This window comes from Pipistrellus kuhlii, unplaced genomic scaffold (assembly GCF_014108245.1).
Source record: "Pipistrellus kuhlii isolate mPipKuh1 unplaced genomic scaffold, mPipKuh1.p scaffold_m20_p_20, whole genome shotgun sequence".
Classification (NCBI taxonomy): Eukaryota; Metazoa; Chordata; class Mammalia; order Chiroptera; family Vespertilionidae; genus Pipistrellus; species Pipistrellus kuhlii.
The window spans coordinates 2856117-2869172 of record NW_023425516.1 but is presented as its reverse complement, the minus strand read 5'-3'; the positions used below and the strand labels follow the sequence as shown (position 1 = coordinate 2869172).

Here is a 13056-nt window from a genome sequence, read left to right as displayed (position 1 = left end):
GTTTTGTTTTTTGTTTTATAATAACGCCACTCTGGTTTGCCTATATTCCATTATGTCTCCTCGAGTAGAGGAGAGGGAACTAGGTTACCCATTGTTACCAAAGTTGTGCATAAGAACCCTTGGGGATGTGTGGAACACAGGACTATGATGGATTGTGTCTATCGCTTTGGTTAAAAAGGTTGAAAGGGGCTCTGAGATGGAGTTTTGCATGTGGTGGTCTAGTGGGTTGGCCTTTCTGAGAGGTCCAGGGGACCGGACTTGTGTATTGTGGGTATTGGCGAGTCCCTGGATGTAGACTGCCCTCCAGGAGGGGATGCAGCCTTAGATGAAGCATCTTGTTTGGCCAGTGGCAGTGCCTGAGAAGGGACTCAGCTGCAAGCCAGCAGCAGGCAGCGTTCTGGGCATCGGGGGGTGAGTGTTGTGGGCCCAGAGAGACAATGTGAGTGACCCACTGCAGATCCTCACAAAGCCGCTGGTAGGCTGTCTTGCTAAAAAGATTCCCAGTGCACAACATGAGACTTCAGCACTTGTTCTCCTGGCCTGGGAGACCTTCCTTTGGTATACTGGTTCCCCTTTTTCCCCTGCCAATCCCCAGCCAGTGTAGCACAGGGGAGGTTGTTTACTTAAAGTCTGGGACTTGTTCTGTTTGGGATTGACCATCATTTTGGAGATTAGATAAAATTCTAAGAGCCCAGTTACTTTTTAAAAAAAGTTTCATTTTGTAATGTTGGCATTGACATTAATTATAATTTTAATCAATGCTTCAAAACAATTGTTGCCCTTCAGAACTTAGAAATGACCAAGAACTATCACAATTGGTGCACTGACAGTGAGACGAGCATGGTGTATCTGATCTTTCACTGTGTATGACCTTTTAAACTTGATTCTTTTTAAAAAGCCTCCTCAGAAAAGACCTGTTGTATGGACATCAGCAGTGTTCAGACTCCTGGATTACTTAGCCTCTGCTATCCCAGCCCCGGACAGGGAGACAACTTTCTCTGTAAACAACGAAGTGGTAGGGGAGTGTTTTGGGATGTGCATCTAATCAGTACACATTTGTTGATGGAAAAGGAGTTGGAGTGTCACTCAAGGAAAGAAAATGGCAATATTACCATTCTGTTATTGTGTGCTTAGCCCTGTACTTACTTGTGCCAAGCCCTTCCCATGTAATCATCCTCTCCTTTTTTCTTTTTTTTAAATCCTCACCCAAAGATACGTTTTTCCATTGATGTTTAGAGAGAGTGGGAAGGAGGGAGAGAGGAAGGTGTGTGTGTGTGTGTGTGTGTGTGTGTGTGTGTGTGAGAGAGAGAGAGAGAGAGAGAGAGAGAGAGAGAGGGAAACACCAATGTGAGAGAGACATATTGATTGGTTGCCTCCGCATGCCCCTGACCAGGGCTGGGAGCCTGCAACCAAGGTATGTGCCCTTGATCAGAATTGAACCTGGGGCCCCTTCAGTCTGCAGGCTGACACTCTATCCACTGAGCCAAACTGGCTAGGGCTCATTTTATTCTTAACGTACCTCTTCGCAGGTAGTTATACCCTGTTTTGCTGATGAGGAAACTGAGGCTCAAATGCATTTAGCCTGGTCTCATGGCTGGTCAGGAGGAAGAGCCAGGATTATCAATCAGTTTGAATCTTTGCTCTAAACTTCCGTGCTATACTGCCTCCCAGAGGTCTCGGTAGTTGGGATCAAGGAAGTTGGTGGCAGGGTTGGAGAATGCTAAGCTAGAGGCTCTGTTTTCTAGGATGAAAATAGGAGATTGGCCAACTGAATAGGCAAAAGGGGGAAGGCTGCTGCCACCAGAAGTAAGACTTTCCCGCATCAAAGTAACTAAAAAACACAGGTGACTTCTCATGCTTCTTCACAGTGGTGTCAAGTCCAGGCCCTGTCTACTGGTCCGTGGGTCCCGAAGGGGCCGACGGGAGGAAGCAATGCCAGCCCGTCAGCAGTGAAAGCTGAGCTCACGGGCGCAGGCTTTCTTTGTCTTCGTTCTACTTGTGTGAGAACAAGGAACGTTTTTCTCTCTTTCCTTTTATGAGCTGGCAAGGTGGATGTTTCCACTCACCGGAGTCAGATAATCAAAAGAGAAGCAGGGAGAAGTCCCGGGTTGCAGATGACAGTCTCACGCCTCGTGGCCTCCTGCCTCGCCTGCCTGAGGCTCACTCTGGGGGGGTGTGAGGAGCCGCAGTCGCATCTGGGGTAGAGAGCGCGATGCCTCTTTTTCTCGATGAGGAAAGCCAGTTAGTTGTAAGAGGCTTCCTAGCCTGACATCAGAGTGCTGACTTCTCATTATTTTTTTAGGCAAGGATCCCTTTGTCTTCCAATTGCACTGACAGATTTTTTCCTGTTTCCCCCCCCTCCTTGTATAGCCAACATTTCTCTCTTGATTTAACATTCTGTTCCTTCTTTACCCACAGAGAACGGTCAACTCTTAACTCTTTTTCCCCTAGAGACCCTTTTTGGCCTCACACTTAGCCTTGCACTGTTTTTGTAGTTAAATATAATACTTTCTTATGCCCTGGATTATCTATTAGCCCCGAGACTCCTAGGTGAATGGAAAACATGATACCAGAACAATCTTTACCTTGAATCTTGAAGGGTTTAAATCGGTGCTCACACTCCCTTAAAAATGCTGAGACTTCAGCCTTCTGATAAATAATTGTTATACTTGAGTGATGAATTAGTAATTTGTTTGCAACCAGTAAGTCACTGATGTCAGCCAAAGCTTATTAAAGATGAATTTTATTAGCAAGTTCTGTTGGGACCGAGAGCACTGCTTTGCCTAGCTGTGCAGAAGCAAACACCAAAGGGAGCTTTGGCAGGTGGATTCGGGAGCAGGCAGAGGGTTGCATATGTACATTTGGTTTTCTTTTCTGTTTCACACTCATATTTCTTTGTGCTACCAGGATCGTCATGACAGCCTTATCTCTCAAATAAAGCCTGTTACCTCATCCCTAATTGCTTATCCAAAGGCAGGCGAGCTCTAATTTCTCCGCATTAATAAATGACACCGAAGAAGAACTGCTTTGTTTGCACTGGCTCGCGCAGGTTAACCAGTGTGAGCCCCCGGTGCATTAGGAAACCCCGTGCTTCTCCCGCGGCCAAGGCGGGCCGGTTTTCACCTCGCTCTAGGGCAGCGTTTCATTTATTTACTTTTTGCTCATGTTCACGGCCCTATTCCCCTTTCCCGATGAAAACACTTGCGTGACCTAGGTCAGCATTTCTCCTGTGGCTCTGGGGCACTCCCCTCCAGTTGGAAGGGCCAGGGCGTTGGTAGCAGTTGTCCTAAGAGGACCGATGGCTGATCTCCTTTCATGGCTCACTCTTGGCTGCCTGCTGCTTACTTTTCCATAGAGACCAAGAGGCTTCCCACAGACCTGTGCACAGATACCCACGATATACCACCTGTAAGATCCACCTGCTGCTCCTTTTGAAGCACAATGGGAAATGGTCTTGTGGATTTCATACATGAATGTGAGGGTAGACTTGCAGTAGACCTGGGCGGGGGGGGGGGGGGGGGGGGGCGGGGAGGGGTAGGGCAGAGAATTGAGAATGGTTGTTCAGTTTAGAGTTAGTTCTATGACTGAGCTCTGCTGAATAGTGACAACCCTTGGCTCCCTGGGAAACACCATCATCACTCTTGTCGTCACCTAAAAATATCTCTGGTAATTAAAAGGGCCTATAGCCGAAACCGGTTTGGCTCAGTGGATAGAGCGTCGGGCTGAAAGGTCCCGGGTTCGTTCCGGTCAAGGGCATGTACCTTGGTTGCAGGCACATCCCCAGTAGGGTGTGCAAGAGTCAGCTGATCCATGTTTCTTTCTCATCGATGTTTCTAACTCTCTATCCCTCTCTCTTCCTCTCTGTAAAAAAAAAAATCAATAAAGTATATATAAAAATAAATAAAAATAAAGGGCCTGTAGATATGAGCATTTTAAAGTCTCAGAATTGTAAGCTCATTGCTTTTCTCCTTTTCTTCTCAGAATGAAATGGACGATGTGCCCTTCTTTGATATCCAACTGCCTTATGAATTGGCAATCAATATATTTCAGTATCTGGACAGGAAAGACCTGGGAAGGTGTGCACAGGTAAGCTGTCATTAACCGATATTCAAGATCTACCTACATATGCCATTAAAGTATAGGAAGCTCCTCCATAACAGAAATGTACTTACCAGAATGTCCAGCTTTAAAGTATTAATGAATCGGGTAGCATCTTAATGCAAAGGAAAGCAACCTTGAACTTGTGTTCAACCTTGTTACTGGTGTTTATCTTTTTGTGACCCCCTGCAGTCTGAGTCATGGCTGACCTGTGGCTGTGCGCTCCAGGCTGACAACTCCGTGCGCCGTCTTTATTGAGCTCGCCTGAGCTGCTAATGTCCTCACCGTTTTTAATGCAAAGATGCCAGCCCTTGGTTTAATCAAGCCAGTCGTTAGGTTGGGAGCTGAAGGTCAACCTGGGGACAAAACAGTGAAGTCATGTTTCAGGCATATAGTCCAAATTACTCTTTAAACACCAGCACCGCACTCAGTGAGGTGTGAGGCACGTGAGACCTGAGACCCACCGAGGGAATTGCAGGCCAATGACACCCATCCCGTGCTTATCTGGAGCGCACATTCATGGAGAGGGATGGTGGGAGATAGCGTCTGGGCCAAACCGTATTGTGCACATGCGTCACAGGGGATCTTGATAAAATGCAAATATGGGTTCAGGAGGTCCAGGATGGGACCCAGTAGTCTGTGTTTCTAACCAGGTGATGCCACTGTGCCTTTGGCATGATTTAAGAGGCAAGATTAAAATTAATCTCTTCTCTTGGTGAAGAGCATGTAATTCCTCACAAGCTAAATGTGTATATGATTGCTGGCTTTTCATGGACACCGTGGTACCTATTGTCCATAACTGCCAAACAGATAACTTGCTTAGTGATTACCAGTTCCCACCTCTGATTTCAATAATGTGTTTTGCACAGTGTCTGTACCTTTAAGAGAAAGGGTTTGGTAAGGTTGAGTGATAGGAGAAACATACACTAAAATCCAAAGCCCCACCAAGAATGTGAAGTTAAAAACATTAAGGCAGTTTGAGAGTGGTGAAAACTCTTGCCAAATTGAGACTCTAGTGCTTGCTCTTTCTGTGGCAGTTCAATGAAATCACACATAAAACGGGACAGTTTATAGTTTCTGCTTTTACATGATTTTTTATGAAGCATTTTGCTTAATCAAAATTACAGAGCAGCGCAAAAGTAGGTTTACAGTTGTTTGCATGGAAAAATAATGCAATAATTTACAAATAATAATATAAGAATAAACCTCGTGTTTCACGTACTCAGAACCATAAACCTACTTTTGCCATACCCTGCATTTTTCTACTTAAATGTGTAATTGAAAGAGTCTTCAGTGTTCTTGATTGCCACAGTATCATTTCGGTGGGGGTGTTAGCAACTCTCTTTTGATGCACAGTGTGGAAATCTTCGGGAAATTACGGAAGAAATTATTCAAAGGCTAAAATGCACAAAATGAAAATGTACTGAAGTGTACACCACGCTCAGGGCCTATCGATTACATTGAGTAAGAGTGCCCACATTGTCTTCTCTTTCCCCCTGCAAACTGGGTTTGTTATATTCTAACTTTACACATTGGCCCGGTTCCCAAGAGTTGAAAACAAGGGTGTAGCTGAGCGAGTCCAACTCCTGGATGTCAGCCTGATACTGTGAGCCGGAGTCTTGGAATAGCGTCTAATAGCTCGCTGCTTTCCACAGAGTCAGCATTAGACGATAAAATCTCCACTCCTGATAGGGAGCTGCTGTTTAAGGAATCTTTTCTTCTAACATTGCTTTTTGCTCTCCTGCTTTGTAGAGGGCCATGTGGCTTTCACATCTGCTGCTGGTTTTCTCATCCAAAGAGTTTATCAGCGAAAGATAGGATCTAGTTAGTGGAAGAAGAGATCCCCCTTTCACTACAATGGGGCTGCGTTTCAGGGAGATTGCTTATGCTGCAGGTGTGAACAGTTTAATTCGCAACACAGTAGTCCAATTGTCCACCAGAACTCTCCTCTCTTTGGCCAGTTGGATTTGTATTGTTGTTTTTCAGCCTCATTTTTAGAGCACATGTAGAAGAGTAGGAAATATTTTAAACAGAACCCCTAACATGGCTCTTTTTTGAAGCCAGAGCTTTTCCCATAGAGCTGTTACATGAGGATGGCCATGGATGGCCAGTAATTTGTAGAATTGGCTTTGTTTTTCTCAAGAATTAAAATAAACCACAAAGTAATAAAAATAAGTAGCATTTTTATTTGTTTCGTGTGGTGTTTTTATTTTTGAAACAGGGAAGAAGTCCTTCTGTTGAATGGACTGTCCTGCTGCTTTATGACTGTTTTAGAGGGCTCTCTCTCTGTCTCTCATTCTCTCTGAATGTAGCCACCGTGGGGCTGCAGTGAAATGGGCCAGCTACGTGGCATTGGCACCGTGAACTATATGTGTCCCCTTGGAGAAAACCTGTTTGCTTAGATCTTTATGCCAAACTGGTAACTGACTCACAGTAAGGAACCCTGATCGGGGAGGACTTTTGAGTTTTAATTATGCCATAGACTATTCTGGAAAATGGATTTTGCTCTGACTTCGTCTCCTTTCTGCATCCCCTCTTTCTGCTTTTTGCGCCCACTCAAACCTAAAGTCCTACGCGTTAGTGATTCCAGTGTACTTTCAATGCTGCCCTCTCTAGCTCCACGCTATCAATAGTTATCCCTTGAGGGACTTAGCATCTCTGTGAGAGTGTATCATGCTGAAATATCTCAAACAGTAAGCAAAGTTATGCATTGGGCATTTCATTGAACAGCTTTATTATCTTGCTCTTTATAATTTTATGCTCATTTTATTGTATGTGCCTACAGGATTCCTGGCACTTTAAAGGATAGTATTTTTGAATGCATAACAATTACAAAGTTGTCGATTTCAAAACTATAAAAAATAATTTGGTTTTTATGAGAAGTGAAAGTGTGGCATGAATAATTATGGCATGAATAATTCTGATGAGTAAAGGCTTGTATATATTTATCAACATTATTTTTAAAAACAAAATAATTTTAAATTCACAGGGAGATGCAAAAAAATAATAGAGAGGTCCTGTGTACCCTCCCCCCAAATTTTCCCACTGCAAGAACAATATCAAAATTAAAAAAATTGGTGTTGGTGCAGTCCACAGAGCTTATTCACGTTTCACCAGTTTTCCAGGCACTTATTTGTGTGTGTAGTTAGTTCTGGGCAATTTTATCACAGGTGTAGATTCATGTGACCACAGTGAAGGTATAGGACATTCATCAACAAGTCACAGTCACCTCAGCCCTCGTCCATTTCTAACCCCTAGCAGCTGTTAATCTGTTCTCCATATCTGTGATTCTGTCTTTTTTGATATTCATTTTAATATGTATTTTAGTTATTTGTTTTCCTAATAATTTTAGAAGTTTAGCTGGTAGATAATTTTGTTTTTCAAGCAAAGGGTAGAAAATTGTGCATAAAGAAAGCAATAAAGAAAAACGCAAGATGTGGAGATTAAAAACTTAAGATTTATGATAAAATTGGTGAGCAAGAAGTAGGTGTTATCAAAATAAATAAGTAATTGTGGAACTAAAACCAGTATAATAGATGATAATATTTCAGATTTCAAGGAAAGTGTGATTTTATAGTCTTCCCATATGTCCAAATAGGAGAAACTATAAGCTGAGGTTTTATAGTTAGAGATCTTAATGAAGTCTTTAAGTGTAGGGGATCCATAGCTACGTGCAACTAAATTGATTTTCATAGCAGAAATGATTCTGAAGACCTGTCGTTGCTGGCAGGGGTCTCTTCGTTCTTAGTTTCACCTTGGACCAGACTTATCTCCAGGAAACAGGTGCAAGCCTGAGACCCGAGCAGCGTCAGGAGCTTCCTTTTAGCCACCAGGTTGCAGCGGCTGCTGCCTTCTAAGAGGGGTAACGGAAAAGCAAAGAACTCTAGCAGAAAAAGTAGGGAGCTAGATGAAATGAAATGGTAGAGTCGTATCGATAATCCTTTCAACTGATGGGTTCTTGGGAGTTCTTTATACTGTTCACTTTATTTTAAAAAAATGTTTTTATTGATTTTTAGAGAGAGAGGAAGGGAGAGGGATAGAGATAGAAACACTGATGATAGAAGAACTTCATCTATTGCCTACATACCTCCAACTGGGGACAGAGCCCCCAACCTGGGCATGTATCTGACCGGAAGCAAACCACTGAGCCATGACGGCCGGGCACTGTTCACTTTACTTTTGTGTTGAAGTTTTTCATATCAAAAAGTTTAAAAGAAAAGGAGAAAGCAAGAGATTGTTTTTGAATAAGGAAGTTGGAGCCTCCTGAAGTTAGCACACGCTGAAGCTGACCTTTGAAAATACAAGCAATCCAGTTTTTTGTTTTTTTTTTAAAATATATTTTATTGATTTTTCACAGAGAGGAAGAGAGAGGGATAGAGAGTTAGAAACATCAATGAGAGAGAATCATCGATCAGCCGCCTCCTGCACACCCCCCTACTGGGGATGTGCCCGCAGCCAACGTACATGCCCTTGCCCGGAATCGAACCTGGGACCTTTCAGTCCGCAGGCCAACGCTCTATCCACTGAGCCAAACTGGTCCCGGCGCAATCCAGTTTTTTAAAGTATTTAATAATAATGATAAAAAATTGGACTTACTCTTCTCATTCAGGTGTTTATATGTGCCTACTGTGTGCCGGTACACAGTAGGCATGGAAAACAAATAGCAAATGGCAGATGTAAAAGGCTCTCTTATCAGTGATTACATTAAATGTAAATGGACTGCATGGAAGAGTGCAGAATCTCAGAGGAAAGGCAGTGGAGGTGGTGGGTGGAAGGTAATCAACCAAAGACCTTGAATGCACGTATGCCTAATGCATGGACAAAGACAATAAGGTGCTGAAGGCCTGGAGAGGGGGGAGGGAACAGGAGGGGGGAGGGAGGTTAGGGACGGGCTAGAGGGGGTCTATGGGGAGGGGAATGTAAATGGACTTAAGTATTTCTAGACAGTGAGTAGAGCAGTGAACAAAACGTAAGAAGAAACCTGTCTTTTCAGAAAGCTTTCATTTTATAGGATAAGTAAGTGGATAAGTCATACAGCAGAGGTGATGCTTGTGTTCACTTTTTTTAAAAAAATAGATTTTTAATGCCCTAGCTGGTTTGGCTCAGTAGATAGAGCGTCAGCCTGCAAACCACAGGGCTCCAGGTTCAATTTCCATCAAGGCCATGTGCCCAGGTTGCAGGCTCGATCCCCAATAGGGGGTGTGCAGGAGGCAGGCAATCCATGATTCTTTTTTTTTTTTTTTAATATATATTTTATTGATTTTTTAAAGAGAGGAAGAGAGAGGGATAGAGAGTTAGAAACATCAATGAGAGAGAATCATTGATCAGCTGCCTCTTGCATACCCCCTACTGGGGATGTACCCGCAACCAAGGTACATGCCCTTGACCGGAATCGAACCTGGGACCTTTCAGTCCACAGGCCGACGCTCTACCACTGAGCCAAACCGGTTTCGGCTGATCTATGATTCTTATCACTGATATTTCAGTCTTTCTCTCCCTCTCTCTTCCTCTCTGAAATCATTAAAAAATATTTATTTAAAAAAAAAATATATATTTTATTGATTTCAGACAGGAAAGGCAAGGGAGAGACAGAAACATCAATGATGAGAGAGGATCATCGATTGGTTGCCTCCTGCACACCCCCTACTGGGGATTGAGCCCGCAACCCAGGCAGGTGCCCTGACCGGGAATAGAACCCGTGACCTCCTGGTTCATAGGTCGACCCTCAACCATTGAACCGCACCAGCCGGGCTTGGGTTCACTTTTAAGTGGCCTGGGAAGCTTCGCAGAGAAGGTGACCTTTGAGCGAGGACCTGAGGGAGGGAAGATGGAAGCTGTGCAAGTCTCCACCAGGTGAATAGCACGTGCAAAAGCCTTGGGAGGAGCACACCTGCTGTATTTAAGGAGCAGCAGGTGTGCTCATCTCAGGTCACAGTGCCTGGGTGTGGAGGATGATTAATGTCCCCTGAAGATGTTGTTCTCCTAGTCCCAGGCCGCGTGAATATGTTACTTTTATGGCAAAGGACCTTTGCAGATGTTGGTTAAGCATCTTCCGATGGGGTGATTATCCAAGTAGGTTCAATGTAATTACAGAATTCCTTATGAGAGGGTGGCAGGAAGTTGAGAGGAGTAAAGATGCTGTGCTGCTGGCTTTGAAAATGGAGGAAGGGCCCAAGATGGTTTGGCTCAGTGGATAGTGGTTTGGATTGAGGACTGAAAAGTCCCGGGTTCAATTCCAATCAAGGGTACATGCCTGGGTTGCGGGCTTGTTTCCCAGTAGGGGATGTGCAGGAGGCAGCCAGTCAAAGATTCTCTCTAATCATTGATGTTTCTAGCTCTCTCTCCCTCTCCCTTCCTCTCTAAAATCAATAAAAATATATAATTTTTTTTTAAAAGGAAGAAAATGGAGGAAGGGGCCATAAGCCAAGGAATGCAGGTATCCTTTAGAAGTTGGAAAAGCTAAGGAAACAGATTTCCCTCTAAAGCCTCCAAGAGAAGAAACTGAAACATCGACTGTCCCACTTATTTATGCATTCCTTGATTGCTTCCTGTATGTGCCCTGACTAGAGTTTAAATCTGCAACCTTGGCGAATTAAGATGATGATCTAACTAACTAGCTACCCTGCTAGGGTTAATACCTTGATTTTAGACTTCTAGCCTCCAGAATTGTAAGATAATACATTTGCATTGTTTTAACCACCCAGTTTGTGGTAATTAGAGCATCAGCAAGAAACTAATATGGTGGCATACTGAACAGATGGGGCTAACAGAAAGAGAGATGGTCAAAATGTGAAAGGCACTTAATTCATTAATAGAACTTGAACTTTTATTTTGAATGAGATGGGAGTCATTGAAGTGTTTTGAGCAGAGGAGTGACAAAGTCAGACTTACATTTGAAAAGGGATCATTTTGGCTGATCTGTAGAGAATAAACTAAGTGTGACAAGGATGCCAGCAAGAAGGTTAGAAGGTTTAAAATTAATCGAGATGAGAGAAGATGGTGTTTTGGACCATGACATACCAGTAGAAGTAGGTGGAGTCAGGGTTGATAATGGTCTGATATGGGGAGAGGTGGAGGAGCCAACAGAAACTCCAAGGTGTTTGGCCTGATCAGCTGATGGTTGGGGTGGCCCTCAGCAACAAGGAAAAGGTGGGATGTGCAAGCTGGGGGGAAGGCCAGTAGTTGGATGCGAGGCTGGAGGTGAGTGCTGGGTTCAGCTCTGGCTGGAGATCTAAATGTGGAAGCTGTCAGCACATGGATGGTATTCACAGCTTAGACAATGGATGAGCTCCTCAGGGAAGGAAGAGTAGACAGAGGAAGGGGCTCAGGGATTGAGTCTGTGATCAGGGGCGAGGGGATGAGGAACCTGAGAGGCCATTGCCTGTGAGGCAGGAAGAAAACCCAGAGTGCATAGTGCCCTGGAAGCAAGGGATGGAAGCTTTCAGCTGGGAGAAAGCGATCAAAGGCAGAAAGCACTGCTGTTAGTCAAGTAAGAGGAGGACGGAGAGATGCCCATTGGACTTAGCAACTTGGAAGGCCCTGGTGACCTTGACCAGAATCAGTGGCATGGGGAGGGCAAAAGTGAGTGGGTTTAAGAGTGAATGGGAAGAAAGGAAATTGAGCTGAGTCTGTTCCTCCTCAAGCAGACTTCATATGTGAAAGTGTGACCAGAACAATGACACTCTCCCCCTGGTGTGGGCCTCACTGGTAACCCTAATCCAGGCAGAGTTAATAAAGCTAATTTTTGAGCCAAGGGTCCTTTTTTCTTTTTCTTTTGTAATGTACAATTCACAGTGGTGCTATAAAGCAAAATGCTGGAGACATTTTTATTAGCGAATTCTTGCAGCTGAGGCTCACTCAGTGGGGCTTTTACTGGGCAGAGCCATTCCAGCCCTGGTGTGCTAAAAAAAGACCATTAGGCCTTTGGAAAATGTAGGCTTGTAAACTGGCTAGATTTAATATAACTCAAGAAATCCAACAATTAGATTTCATTTGGGTGAGACTCTTTAAAATTTCCTTGTGAAAGTTTTACTAGGTCTTTTTCTTGTTGATACTCTCCCCTCTAGGATGAAAAGAAATTCTTCAAGCCTGTAATTCTCCTTTAAAAGAAGAAAAAAAGACACCCTCCTTTTACAGTTTGCACATTTCTGTGTTTAATACCTCAGTGTAGGTACAGTCCTGATCCCTTTTTGGAAGTAATTCTCACCTTCAGCTTTTATAAATCCCTCACAGAGATTTATTGTTTGTTATCCAAGATTTAAACTTTATCCTGAATATCATTTTCTACAGAATAAGCCCTGTGATCGAAGGTTAGTAGTGGGGTGGTGCACCTAAACATCAACTTTTTATTCTCAGTTTTTCATCCAAAACCCCGTTGTACAAATTTTAGCTTGTGTCATTTAAAACGACCTGATACTTGCTTTGAAGCTGATAATACAAATCTGTTTTCAGCTTCCAAAGTTTTAAAGGTCTGATATATTTGAGACTTCTTGAAAATCTTTGAAAAGTTTATCCATTTTTTAAATTAATTATTGTTTTTTAATCCTCACATGAGGATATTTTTTCCATTGATTTCTAGAGAGAGAGTAGAAGGGGGGGGAGAAATATCAACGTGATGAGAGAGACATATTGGTTGCCTCGCACACTCACCCTTACTGGGGTCTGGGGAACCTACAATTGAGGTGCATGCCCTTGACTGGGAATCCAACCTGCAACCCTTCATTCCATAGGCTGACATTCTAACCACTGAGCAAACCAGCCAGGGCAAGTTTCTCCATTTTAAAGTGGCTGAAGTTGTACAGTTTAGTTCCTAATGAAAACTTACCCAGAATCTTTAATTTCATTGGAATCTTCTAGTTTGTAGTTACTGAGCACTTATTTGGATTCTCCTAAAATGCTGATGATTCGGTGGCTCTGCCTAACCATGCAGCCTTGTAGCTAATTTTTGGACTACAGAAT

The 13056-nt window shown here is 43.5% G+C and overlaps 1 protein-coding gene across 1 annotated transcript in view; it reads left to right on the top strand.

The window, feature by feature from the left end:
* FBXW8 (F-box and WD repeat domain containing 8) overlaps nucleotides 1–13056 on the top strand; it is a 109504-nt gene that overhangs the window by 12346 nt on the left and 84102 nt on the right. The window contains exon 2 of the mRNA XM_036448888.2: nucleotides 3982–4086. Coding sequence (XP_036304781.1) covers nucleotides 3982–4086 — 105 coding nt within the window. The remainder of the gene's footprint in view (nucleotides 1–3981; nucleotides 4087–13056) is intronic.